The following is a 14269-nucleotide window of genomic DNA, read 5'->3' as shown; positions in this document are numbered from 1 at the left end:
AAGCGAAGATGATTAGTCACATTGACTAGGCAATGGACATAATTTGGTTAATGGTCTCGTGAGAAGAGAACCATTCGATGTACGAACCGTAGCGATACGCACAACGCCGTCGGGACCTGGGTGCAATTTGTCGACTCGCGCGAGAGGCCAGTGCAAAGGGACAGTATTTTCGAGTCGGATTATCACTACATCATTCACAGACAGTGAGTTGCAATCTTTGGTCCACTTGGCGCGCTGAGTTAGCGATTGGAGATATTCAAACTTCCAACGTTTCCAAAAATCCCGTTGGAAACGTTGAATGAGTTGCCAGCGACTCAGACGGTTGATTTTTAGATTAGTATAATCCTCGTCCGGCACGGAAGTCAAGGGTTCCAAAGTCAAAAAATGACCTGGAGTCAACACGCGTAAATCGTTTGGGTCAGAACTCATCGGGTAAAGAGGCCGAGAGTTTAGCATGGCCTCAATCTGCACGAATAGTGTCGTCAGCTCCTCGAAAGTTAACGTTTGGTTACCGATTAAGCGATAGAGATGAGTTTTAACCGATTTAACCTGAATCTCCCATACGCCACCGAAATGGGGACTCGATGGTGGATTGAAACGGAACTCAATTTGTTCTGACTGTGAAGCAGTCTGCATAAAAGAATTGAGCTGAGTCTTAGCTCCAACGAAATTCGTGCCGCAATCTGAGTGTATGACGTTTACACGACCTCGTCGACCTACAAATCGACGTAGCGCTGCAATAAAAGCTTCGGAAGACAGGTCAGAAGCGACTTCGAGATGTAGAGCCTTGGTGGTAAAACAGACGAATAAGCAAAGATAAGCCTTGTTTATCTTAGCGCCGCGATGGTTGCCGGCCTTAATACGAAACGGACCACCGTAATCAATGCCCACAATCGAGAATGGTTTGACCTGATTAACGCGAGCGGCGGGTAGGTCACTCATGAAAGGTTCTAGAGGTGCTGGATTTATGCGATAACATTGTATACACCTTGACAGACAATGTCTGATGGCGCGCTTGGGGGACAGAATCCAGAACTGCTGTGTCAAGAAATATTGCATTGTGTTAATGCCTGGGTGACAATGTTCTCGATGTACAGCGTCTATCACAAGAGAAGTAAGCTTAGATTCGCGAGGAAGTAGGGCAGGATGTTTATGCTCGAATTCAAGCCCAGATCGTGATAACCTGCCACCCACCCTGAGCACACCGTGGTCGTCAATGAAGGGATTAAGCTTCCGCATTTGTTTCGACATAAGGTTGCCCTTTTTCAAGCGCGTGATATCATCATTAAAATGTACATGTTGAGTGCGTTTAACTACTGTCAAAAGTGAAGTGTGAATTTCGGCACGGTTTAATGGAAGATACAAACGACGAGATTCTTTATTCTGTAGGTTGTAGATGAATCTAAGACAGTAACCGAGAATGCGTTGGATTTTCCGAATCGAAGAAAATTTAACTAGTAATAGGTCCACCAGATTTTCGTCCTGTTGGACAAATAACGATCGAACTCGTTCCTCAGTCAAGTTCAATTTCGTCGACATTGCCATCGAAAGACGGCCAAGAATCGGATGACTGGATCAGCCACGAAGGCCCCGCCCACCATAACGTGTTATCGATCAGATCGGCTGGAGATTGACCACGAGAAGCGACATCCGCTGGATTATCTCCAGATGACACGTGATGCCAAGAAGTCCCTTCGAGGGTATCTTGAATGTGACTGACACGGTTAGCTACGAAAGTCTTCCAGCGACACGAAGGAGAACGTAACCAAGCGAGCACGATGGTTGAATCCGACCACGCAAAGGTATTGGAGATCGGAAGCAATGGTACGTATAAATCTTTGACGAATTTTAATAGATCTGCTAGAAGAACTGCCGCACACAGTTCAAGGCGAGGCAACGAAATCTTTTTTGTTGGGGCGACTCGAGATTTGGCGCAAACCAAATATATTTGGACTTTATCGTCAACATCCGTGATTTGCAAGTAAACTACCGCGCCATATCCAAGTTCCGAACTATCTGAGAAGCCATGAAGTTGACACGACTCCATGTGAGTGAATGACACCCATCGAGGGATTTTGAACGACTTCAAGAGCGGTAATTGTTTAGTATAACGATCCCATTGACGAACAATGTCAACAGGGGGGGTGTCATCCCACCCAACCTTTAGAACCCACAACTTTTGTACTAGGGATTTGGCGAAAAACGTCAAAGGGCATAGAAAACCGAGAGGGTCAAAAACACGAGCGACTTCACTGAGGATAGTGCGTTTAGTACACTCGCGATCGAGGCACAGGACTTCGAATGAAAATGTATCATGTCGTGGCTCCCACTTTAATCCCAATACCTTGAGAATGTGAGAGTTATCAACATCCATGGACACCAAGTCATTGAGGCAGTATTCCGGAGGCAGATCGGCGAGTAATTCTGGTTTGTTACTAGCCCACTTCCGCAATTCGAATTGACCTTGTTTGAACAGCTCGATAACTTCGGTTTTCGTTTGTTGAGCTTGTTCTAAGCTGTTACAACCGGTGACGATGTCATCTATGTAAATATCCGAAGTTAGCACACGACGCGCTAGCGGTAAATCATAACCTTCATCTTTGGTCAACTGTTTGACAGTACGACAAGCCAAAAATGGGGCAGAGGAGACACCATAGGTTACAGTGTTTAGTTGGTACTCTTGGATGGGTTCCGACGAATGAAAACGCCAAAATATTCTTTGGAAAGCGCGATCTGGTTCTTGAACCAATATTTGGCGATACATTTGTCGTACATCAGCAGTAAACACTACCGATGGTATACGGAATTTCAGCAAAAGCTCCAGCAGGTTCTTTTGAAGCTTTGGACCGATAAGCAAGGTATCATTTAACGAGGATCCGTTCACATCTGTCGCTGAGGCGTCGAAAACCACTCTTAACTTAGTGCTAGCGCTGCCTGGACGAAGAATGCAATGATGAGGTATGTGATACTTTCCCTTGTGCAAATCTTTTCCAGGAACACGAGTCATGTGACCACTGTGTAAATAATCAGTCATGAAAGCAGAATATTGTTCACGTAAGGTTGGATTTGCTATGAGTTTGCGCTCGAGTGAATGGAATCTGCGTAAAGCGATCTCACGCGACCCTGGGAAAGAGATATCCCTTCCCCTTTCTCGGAAAGGCAAGGATACGATGTATCTTCCCGAAGATCCGTCCCGTGAGTGGTCAGTGCAGTACATTTGTTCACAAAGTTGTTCCTCAGGAGTAAGGTGTGAAGACTGGGGAATGGTGTCTAACTCCCACAGTCGCTGGACCTCTTCGTGAAGCCGGTCCTCGTTAGTAACGATGAAAGATTTCGTTTCGTGAGCAGTGTCCGAACCAACTGAACCTAGAAGAAGCCAACCAAATGCAGAATTGAAAGCTGATGGCTGACGTGGACCACCATTCACATTACCAGGTCTCAGAAGAGAAGAGAAAACCTCAGCACCCAGAAGAAGATCAATCGGTCCCGGTTTGTGACAGTCAGGATCGGCAAGAGGCAAGTTTCTCAACTGATGCCACGATGACTTATCTAGACGAACAGTTGGCATGTTGCCGCAGATACTAGGCAGCGTAAGTGCCTTGATGTTGAAGAGAACCCGCCCCTTAACACCGATCTCTAATTGAATGACTCCCGACGTGGTTGCGGAAGATTGGCCTAAGCCGCTAACTCTCTGAGAACTGGCTTGACGAGGGATGCCTACGAGCTCCGCAGCGCGATCGGTGATGAAGTGAGCTTGACTGCCCGAATCGATCAATGCGCGAAAGGTTTGGAAACGGCCGGATGAATCGCGAATGCCAACATTGGCTGTTGACAATAGTACTATGGACTTGTCTTCTAAATTGGTGAGGACCTGAATTTTAGAGTCGGAAGAAGAAGTCTCCGGGTCCGTAGACGTCGTGGGGTGTTGATGCTGATCTTCCAAAGAAGCATTTTCGTCTCGATGGAGCAAAGTATGGTGTTTTTGCTGACATTTTTGACATGTAAACAAAGATTTACAATCTTTGAGATAATGAGAAGAATGAAGACAATTGAAACACCAACGGTGTGATTGAGCAAACTGTAGGCGATCCTGAACTGACTTGAGTGCAAATACCTTGCACTTGGAAATGGAGTGGTCTTCCCCGCAACAGGAGCACTTCAGGTAAGTGGTGGAGGTCGAGGACCTATTTGTTTCAGACTGTCCTTTCTTAAGATCGCAAAGAAGCGCTGAAGTGCGTTTTTTGGCAGCCTGATTAAAGTTCCGTGCAAGAGGTTTGTCAATAGTACTGCTATCGCGAGTCGAAAAATGTAAGTCTCGTACAAGAGCTTCGCATTTGTTGTAAAGAAACTCTTTGAGTTTCAAATATGAAGGCAGCTCGGTAGGAGATTGCAGTTGTTCGAATGCGCATCTTGTAGGTGAATCTAATTTCGATAGAATTAAATAACAAAGCACGAAGTCCCAATTGTCCGTTGGGAGATCCAATTCCTTTAAAATTGTTAAATCCTCGTTAAATATATCGAACACGCGACGGAATTCAAAAGGATCGTTGGGCGGAAAATTTAAATTAAGCATTTCCCGCCAACACGTAAAGGCGAGTTCACGCGCGTTACGATAGCGCGCGATTAATCTTTGATATGCTTCAACGTAGTGAGCTCCTTGTACTGAAAATGTCCGAATTAACCCTAAAGCTTCTCCAGATAAACATGAGAACAAATACTGCATGCGTTCGATGTTGGATAAAGATTTGTTTTCATGAATCAGAGCGTTAAACATGTCGTAAAATTCGGGCCATTGCTTGACATTTCCAGAAAATATTGGAATGTTTATTTTCGGTAATTTAACGTTTGTGCACGCATTCGCGGTCTTACAATCGAGAGGCTGACTGGTTAACTCCTGGTAAATTTCGACAATTTGATAATACATCTCGTCAAAGGTTTCGCGAATTTTATCCTCATCAATTTCGTTTGTGTCATCTAAAGCTAATATTTCCGCGTGAGACGTTTCAAATTCAAGAACTATCTTTTCCAGAGTAGTATAATGCGCTAACAGTAAGTTGCACTTAGTTGCATCGTGCAAAGCGCTTTTTGCTATTTCATGTGTCTTGACTAACCTATTATTCGCTAATGTCCGTTTCCGGCGCAATGTTTGAATGGCTGGGGCCATGTTGAATAAACGCGATTGGAAACGTACCCAAAAACGAAACGAAATAAATGATAATAATTTAATCTATTATAATTATATGCGCGGTAGGTCGTAAATACTCAAGAGCTAGGTACCTACCTAATTACTGTTCGAATTGATTATTATTCAAAATTTAAGAAACATTCCACAGCACTATCCGTTTTGGCATAGATAGATTATAATCTTAAAGTTCCCTAGTTTCGGCACCAAAAAATGTTCGAAAAACGAACAGGGGTTGGAATAGCCGACTCAAGGGCTATTCCACACAGATAACAAATAAATAAATTATATGGTTTTTGACAGGCGAATGCGGAAACACAATGCGTAAAGTTACTTCACAAGCAACTTACCGGTGAAATGATGGTGAAATCTGCATCAGCCTCATCTGTCAGCACTGGAACTGAACTGGTGGTTCTTTAGCACTTGTTGTTTTAAAGTAAATTGCGATAAAAATACGTCTTAGGATTATTCCGATTAGACAACCGGCGATCGAGATTTGGCGGGGCGAACGGTCTTTTGTCAACTGGCTCGGCTCACGGCTTTCCGTCGTTTTAGCTGACTTGTGCGAACTTAAACTACACAGTTCAAATTCTGACGATACGATTGGTTAGTACACGGCCTGTCAAAAGCAATTGGCGTTACGGAACATAAGGTTAAGATGAATCTTTTTTCGTGTAAGGCGGCTCGTATGTGGAACGAGCTACCGAACCCACATTAATAAATCCGTTCCTAGAGCCCCTAACTTAACCCCCCTAACGACGCTGTTTAACCGGGTGGCGACATAGTTCCTCTGCTCTGTACAGACCGGGGCGCTTTTATGAGGTGTCACCTAAAGAAAAAAAATAAATTCACAAAAAAATTAAACACCGTTAGTTTATTTAATTATTGAGGACAATGTTGGCGATTTTTAAACGAAAATTTTGAAAAAGAAAAATATACGGTACCATTAGCTCAGTTGGTAGAGCACCGCCCCGGCAAGGCATAAGTCCCGGGTTCAAGTTCTAGTTGCAACCGTATATGCGATACTATTTTATTCTTATGCCATTCACTATGTATTTTTGTAACACTATTATAATTTTTTTATGTTATGCATTTTAAAAGAATATATTGTTTTTTTTATTTTTTTTATTCTAGATAAAAGAAAATTACATTTTTCACGTATTATTTATTATTTATTATCACGTATTATAATTTATTAACTAGAAATAACGAATACATTACACATAAATATATTACACAACGATATTATTCACTTTCATTGTTTTGTTGATTGAGCATAAAACTGAACAATTTTTTTTAAATGTACCTACACTTTTTTCATTTTTAATTTCGTTTGGGAGGCAATTATATACGTTGCTCCCCTCGTAACAAATGGATTGCTTGCCATAGTGAGTATGTATGGTGTTCGCGCAATATATATGGGATTGTTAGGTATGCATCCACAGGCTTAAAGGACAAGTGTAATGTCAATACCAAATCCTGCAAATGTCCTACCTACCTTTTTACCCATCCCAAAATGTCACCATATTAAAAATATTGTTGCGACACACGTAAAATCTGACAAGTGGTGTCAGTTGCTTATCAGAGTTCGGAGTGATAATTAATATCAGACAGGGCGAATATACATATAATTTGTGAAGTGAAATCAACTAATACTCTTGGAGACGTGTGATAGTCATCAACGGGTGAGTCCATCTTTCCTGCATTCCAATCTGGGCTTATCTTGTGCTCCAGAAGCCCAGATTTATACCTTTGATTATTGCACTGTCCATCGGGTTTGTCGGATGCATATATCGTCCCATACCTATCATTCGGAGTAGTTTGGGACTGGTCCTTTGGGCGTGTGGCATATCACACCACCTCTAAAATATATAGTGGAGTCGCAGCTTCGCGACACCATTTTTGGTTCTTTCGAGCCGGATTACCAACGGGGTATTTAAAATTAACATATTTAAAGTTATAAATAAATATTATTTCCTCTTTATACTTTGTTAATTTGTATGTACTAGGTTGCATTTGTAATTATTGTTGTGTTTAAATTCCTACATACAATTAATCATGGCGACTAGCGATAGTACTCAGGATATTAAAATCAAGTTAGTAGAATCGAAGATTAATTTGATGCATAATCGTGTTAATGAATTATACGAGAAAGCGAAAAGTATTGCGGACAGGGAGACGAGAAGTTCGGAGGATTTTCTTAAACAAACGGTTAATATATCTACATATTATGCACAATTTAACACATTTTGTGATGAATTTCATACACTTCAGTTGAAAAAGGATTCAAATTACAATATGAATTTCGATTTATGGAGTAAATTCGAAAATAAGTACTGTTTTGTAGTTTCTATACGCGAAAGCATTATAGCAAAGCAAGATTCATCACGTGATCGACAGAAGTTAAATAATTCACCATTAATTAAACTCCCACCGATCGAGATGCCATCGTTCGATGGTAATCAAGAGAATTGGTCGATATTTTATGAAGCTTTTAAATTAAACATTCACTCAAATGAAAATTTGAATACGTCGCAGAAGATGCAATATCTGATAGGGAAACTCCAAGGAAAGGCGTTATCAGTTTTTGCGGGAATACTTCCGAACGAACAAAATTATTTTTTTAATTTGGGAAGCTCTCGAAAAGAAATATCAGGATAAACGCGTGCTAGGTACCTTTTATCTGAACAATATTTTGAATTTAAAATTATTGGCACCTAGTAACCCAAATGAGTTAAATAATTTATTGAACGGTTTGCGTCTTCCATAGCTGCACTCAAGGAATTAGGTATTGATGACCTAACCGATTTTATAATATTACATGTTGCACTGAAAAAATTAGATATACAGTTGGTGCAAAATTTCGAAATGTCTATACGGGAGAAAGCTATACCTACATATACCGATTTAATAGAATACATTCGGTCGCATGTTAAAATCCTAGAACGATCTGGGCAAAATGATAATAAAGTTGTTAATAATAAAAACAAAGTTACGCATTCATTCGCTGTGGTCGAACCGAAGTCAAGTAATAATAATCGTAACAGGTGTCGGAAATGTAATCATTCTGATCATGTTGAATTGTTTAAATGTGAACAATTTAACGAATTAAGACCAAATGCTCGCTTTCAGTTTGTGAAATTAAATAATTTATGTGTAAACTGCTTAAGCGATAAACATAAAACTGTGAAATGTCCATCTAAATCGGATTGTAGAATTTGTAAAAAACGACATCACACCGCTCTGCATTTTGAGAGCACGGTGAATACTGAAAGTCAATCGAAAAACGAAGCCATTACATTAATAGCGCGTAATCATAAACATCATAATAATTTTTCTGCGGGTAATATAGCTACGAATGTACTACTGTCAACCGCGCAGTTATTTGCTTATGACAATAAAAATAATCAAGTAACCGTAAGGTGTTTAATTGATTGCGCCTCGCAACAAAATTTAATCAGTTTAAACACTTGTAATGAATTAAATCTTAAAATAATTCCTTTAAATAATTCAGTAGTTAAAAGTGTTGGTTCAGTAGAGACACCAATATTGGGACACGTTGCGTTAAAAATTAAATCCCGCGTTTCAGAAGATACTTATAAAATTAGTCTATTAGTTGTCGATAAAATAACTGATAAGCTTCCTACACAACATGTTGACACAAAGTCATGTGAGCATTTAGTGGGTTTAAACTTAGCGGATGAATCCTGGAACGTTCCATCCGATGTTGATATCTTATTAGGTGCACAGTTATTTCCATATATTCTGCTGGGGAATAAGGTTTTATCTAAACATAATACGAATGCACCACCGGCTATACAGACAGTATTCGGGTATATTGTAATGGGTGAAATACCTACGTGTATGCCGGAGGTTTCGTGGACGTTCGGCCCCATAACCAATGTAGATTTATATAATGCGTTATCCAAGTTTTGGACAATGGAAGACATGCCTATTAAGTCGTTGATGAGTGCTGAAGATGCAGAATGTGAAAAAATGTACCTCGAGTCAGTCCAACGGGATGAATCGGGAAGGTATATTGTATCTTTACCGTTTAAGATAGATCCTAATAATTTAGGTGATTCGCGCCGTGTCGCGCAGCGTCGATATGAATATTTAGAACGGAAATTTAATACGTCGCCAGAATTGCATTGCAGTTATAATGAAGTAGTTTCTGAATATCTGGAAAAGGGATATATGAGGGTTGAAGTTCCGTCTTCATCTAATATTGATGAGGGATATTTCATTCCCCATCACGCAGTAATTCGTAAAGATAAATCAACAACTAAAACTCGTGTTGTATTAGATGCAAGTACAAAGACCAGTTCAGGGTTGTCACTTAATGATATTTTGTATACAGGTCCAAATTTGCAATCTAATTTATTTACACTTTTAATTAAATTTCGCTTATTCGCTGTAGCATTAACCGCAGATGTTAAGCAAATGTATCTACGCATAATGGTAACGGAAAGCCATCGTAAATATCAAAAAATTCTTTATAGATTTCACGAAGATGAACAAATCGGAGTTTATCAATTTAATTCACTCACGTTTGGTTTGAACTGTTCACCATTTCTAGCAATGCGAACTATACGGCAGCTAGCGAGCGATGAAAGAAATCGTTATCCGAAAGCGGCGGAAGTTGCAATTAATGATTTATATATGGACGATTTTGTATATTCTGTAAATACTATAAGTGAAGGCATCACTTTGGCTACAGATTTAATGGCGATGTTCAAGTGTGGAGGATTTGAATTAGTCAAATGGTCGAGTAATTCTCCTCATTTACTGGCCCAATTACCAGAGTCGCACCGCGCGACAATGGATTTTTCGGATAAATGTAGCATTTTAGGATTAAAATGGGATCCGATATCTGATTGTTTTCGATTTATGATATGTCCGACGGAGGAAAAAACTATATGTAAAAGATCAATTCTTTCCACAATAGCTCGTTTATTCGATGTATTAGGTTTGGTTGCTCCGGTAATTTTATATGCCAAATTACTTTTACAAGAGCTGTGGTTAGAGAAAGTAGGATGGGACGAAGAACTACCCCAAAGTATTGTTAATAGATATGTCAAATTCAAGGAAGAATTACCAATGCTTTCTAATTTAAATTTACCTCGATATTTGGGAGTAAAGGAGGACTGCACGATAAATATTATCGCCTTCGCAGACGCGAGTATGAAAGCATACGGTTGTGTAATATATCTTCATGTCACGGATAAGGGTGGCAACACTACAATGAATTTGATATGTTCTAAATCCAAGGTGGCCCCGCTGAAAACAGTGTCGCTCGCTCGATTGGAATTATGCGCTGCGCTTATTTTATCTAGACTCGTTAGATCTATTATAGATACTTATAGAAATCGCGTTTCGATAAACGATATATTTGCTTTTTCAGATTCAAAAATAGCACTTTCTTGGATTCACTCGTCCCCGCACCGGTGGCAAACTTTTGTAGCTAATCGAGTTAGTGAAATTCAGGAAAATTTACCCGCGAAACATTTTTATCACATAGATGGCGTTACCAATCCTAGTGATTGTTTATCACGAGGACTACTGCCTGCTCAGCTGGTCGATCATTCTCTTTGGTGGCACGGTCCGCCCTGGGCTGCGAACCCAGTATCCGAGTGGCCTGTCGAAAGATTTTCCCCCTCACGGGAGGAGGAGAATACTTTGGAATTGAAAAAATCGCATACATTTACGATAACGTCAATAGAGAAAAATTCTCCGATATATAATCTCGCTTTAAAAATTTCCTCATGGCCAAAACTGCTGAGAATTGTGGTATATATTTTACGATTTATGCGAAAGTTATCACGCTCAACAGTTATAAGTTCCACGGAATTAAACATTGCTGAAATGAATGTATTAAAAGCTTTACAGAATAGGCATTTTAGTGCCGATATACAATTAATACAGAGAGATAAATTATGCTCACCTTCAATCCGAAAACTAAACCTGTTCCTAGATCATAATGGCTTGTTACGTATAGGTGGTAGATTAACAAACGCGAATATACCTTTTGAAAACAAACATCCAGTACTTTTGCCAAGACAGGATCATATTGTCGATATAATTATAGACTTTCACCATCGTGTGAATTGTCATACTGGTGCACATCTCCTTATGTCTATAATTAGACAGCGTTATTGGATCTTATCGGGGAGAAATCTAATACGCAAAAGAGTACATGCTTGTAATTTCTGTTTTAAAACTGCACCTTCTAATATTATACCGCTAATGGCAGATTTACCTACAGCTAGAGTTCAGGAAGCAAAGGCATTTACACATACGGGTGTAGATTTTGCCGGACCAATAAATATAACCCTTTCTAGGCGTCGTGGGGTAAAAAGTCAAAAGGCATATATATGTCTATTTATTTGTTTAACAACGAAGGCTATACATATGGAAGTGGTATCAGATCTAAGCACGGACAATTTTTTAAACGCATTTAAGCGTTTTCTATCCAGACGCGGACCGGTTTCGTGTATGTACAGTGACAATGCGACAAATTTCATAGGCGCAAAGAATTGTCTGGATGACTTATATAATTTTTTAGAGGCAAATTCAACTAAAGAAGTTCTTCGCAATGAATTTAACAATCGGAGAATTGAATGGAAGACGATTCCACCCCGCGCTCCTCACTTTGGAGGATTATGGGAGTCAAATATTAAATGCATTAAATCGCATCTGTATAGGGTTGTGGGTACTCAACTTTTATGTTATGAAGAGTTTCTCACAGTTCTGACACAAATAGAGGCTGTACTTAATTCACGGCCATTATGTTTATTAAGCAGTTCTCATTATCCAGAAGCTCTTACTCCGGCTCATTTTCTGATGTCTACCCCGATTCAGCATCTACCTGCTTATGATTTGACTAATGAACGCATTAGTCTACTGAAAAGGAAAGAGCTTTTGGACCACCTCGTTCAATCTTATTGGAAGAAGTGGCATATAGAGTATCTTCACTCTCTGCAGATGAGAAAAAAATGGAATAGTCCCGCGAATAACATTCTAGTAGGTACCATAGTATTGGTGCATCAAGAGGATGCGCCTCCACTTTATTGGCCGGTGGGTGTTGTTGAGGAGGTGTTCCCTGGTAAAGACGGAGTGGTTCGTGTCGCACGCGTAAGGACCCCTTCCGGGAACTTTAAACGACCAGTCGTAAAATTGTGTCCTTTGCCTACACAATAATTATTATTTCTTTATTTCATTATTTTATAAATTTTCGTTTTAACTTTGCAATATTAATAGCGTATTGATAAGAATATTTATATTTCATCTTTCGTTTTACATTTAACTTTTTACTTTATTTGAAAGTACTTAAAATTTCGGAAGGTACTTTCAACGCCGGGAGAATGTTCGCGCAATATATATGGGATTGTTAGGTATGCATCCACAGGCTTAAAGGACAAGTGTAATGTCAATACCAAATCCTGCAAATGTCCTACCTACCTTTTTACCCATCCCAAAATGTCACCATATTAAAAATATTGTTGCGACACACGTAAAATCTGACAAGTGGTGTCAGTTGCTTATCAGAGTTCGGAGTGATAATTAATATCAGACAGGGCGAATATACATATAATTTGTGAAGTGAAATCAACTAATACTCCTGGAGACGTGTGATAGTCATCAACGGGTGAGTCCATCTTTCCTGCATTCCAATCTGGGCTTATCTTGTGCTCCAGAAGCCCAGATTTATACCTTTGATTATTGCACTGTCCATCGGGTTTGTCGGATGCATATATCGTCCCATACCTATCATTCGGAGTAGTTTGGGACTGGTCCTTTGGGCGTGTGGCATATCACACCACCTCTAAAATATATAGTGGAGTCGCAGCTTCGCGACACCACACGTGTCGCGAAGTGTAAAATGTATTTTATCGTGTTGCCGTGTAAAGTGTGTGTGTACTTGGGACGTTTTAATGAGTTCTGTATTTTTTTTTTTTTTTTAAAGAAAGACAAACATTCCTGGGTTACGAATAACCCAACAATGTTTGAAAATCTTTTACTACCACCACAGAAAGCCGAAAATGTTGCTTGTTTTGTGATGGAGGACTTAGCTCATATTTGTATGTATGAGTTTATTATTTATTTTGTGAATAAGGAGACATGCATTATATTCATATAATTTTCTTAATTTTAATAGTTTTATTTCCATGTATAATTTTTTTGTTGATGTTCTAGGTTTAAAATGAAATAGCTTTTTGATTACTTTGTTTTGTGTTACCTGTAGTTCATTTATATATGTTTCACATGCATCTCCTCAGATTTCAATCAAGTATTTTAAATGAGAGTGTACGAGGCTATAATAAAGACCTTTTTAATTTTATTTGGTAACAGATATGATATCCGGCTAAATACGCTAATTAAGGGGGGGTGATTTTATCTTTAATATCTAGAATATGCTGTTTAAAATTAGGTGTTCATCAATGCACAGCCCAAGATATTTCTCCTGTATCAGGATTTACAGGTTGTTATATTCAATTTTTAAGGGTACATGAGGAGGAATTATTTTACGAGTTGAACTTAAAATCATGTATCCTTTTTGTTATTTGTTTTTGGGGTATTATGCCGTGTTGCGCTAACTCCTTCTTTAGCCAACGTTTCGGACAGCATTGCAGTGTCCATCATCAGGGCAGATGTCTTATTTGAGGTTGTGTTAAAATGTGAGCTTAAGTATGAGGTTGTGATACCGTGTTGCCAGCTCCAACCCTCTGAGCTAACATTAACGTATCATTTTTTTATTTAAAGTGGTTTTCTTCGTTTAGCTCTGGTGTATCCGTCAATTACCGGATACCAAGAACTATTAAGCTTAGCTCCATCGTCTCTATTAATGTTTACGGGATTTTTATGAATTTCAATGGCCTCCGTAATCAGCCGTGCTCTATAAGTTTTCGGTCTCCCCAGGATTTCAGGAACAAATCCAAAGTAATGCCCGGTGTCAATCAAATGCTCGGCAATTGCCGATTTGTCAGGGTGGCCGAGTTTACAAGCTCTGAAGTGTTCCGAAATTCTTTTGGAGATAGTCCGCTCTGTCTGGCCTACATAGACCTTGTCACATCCGGAACAGCTGAG

The 14269-nt window shown here is 39.6% G+C and overlaps 1 protein-coding gene across 1 annotated transcript in view; it reads left to right on the top strand.

Moving 5' to 3' along the window:
* Positions 1-1719, top strand: part of LOC149417619 (uncharacterized) — a 51056-nt gene extending 49337 nt beyond the window's left edge. Inside the window, exon 5 of the mRNA XM_089640601.1 lies at positions 1518-1719. Within this exon, the coding sequence (XP_089496727.1) occupies positions 1518-1719 (202 nt within the window). The remainder of the gene's footprint in view (positions 1-1517) is intronic.
* The last annotated feature ends 12550 nt before the right edge of the window (positions 1720-14269 follow it).

This window comes from Hesperophylax consimilis, chromosome 15, assembly GCF_061612785.1.
Source record: "Hesperophylax consimilis isolate HC1 chromosome 15, BYU_Hcon_1.0, whole genome shotgun sequence".
In the NCBI taxonomy this organism is placed as follows: domain Eukaryota; kingdom Metazoa; phylum Arthropoda; class Insecta; order Trichoptera; family Limnephilidae; genus Hesperophylax; species Hesperophylax consimilis.
This window is presented reverse-complemented; position numbering and strand designations above follow the sequence as displayed.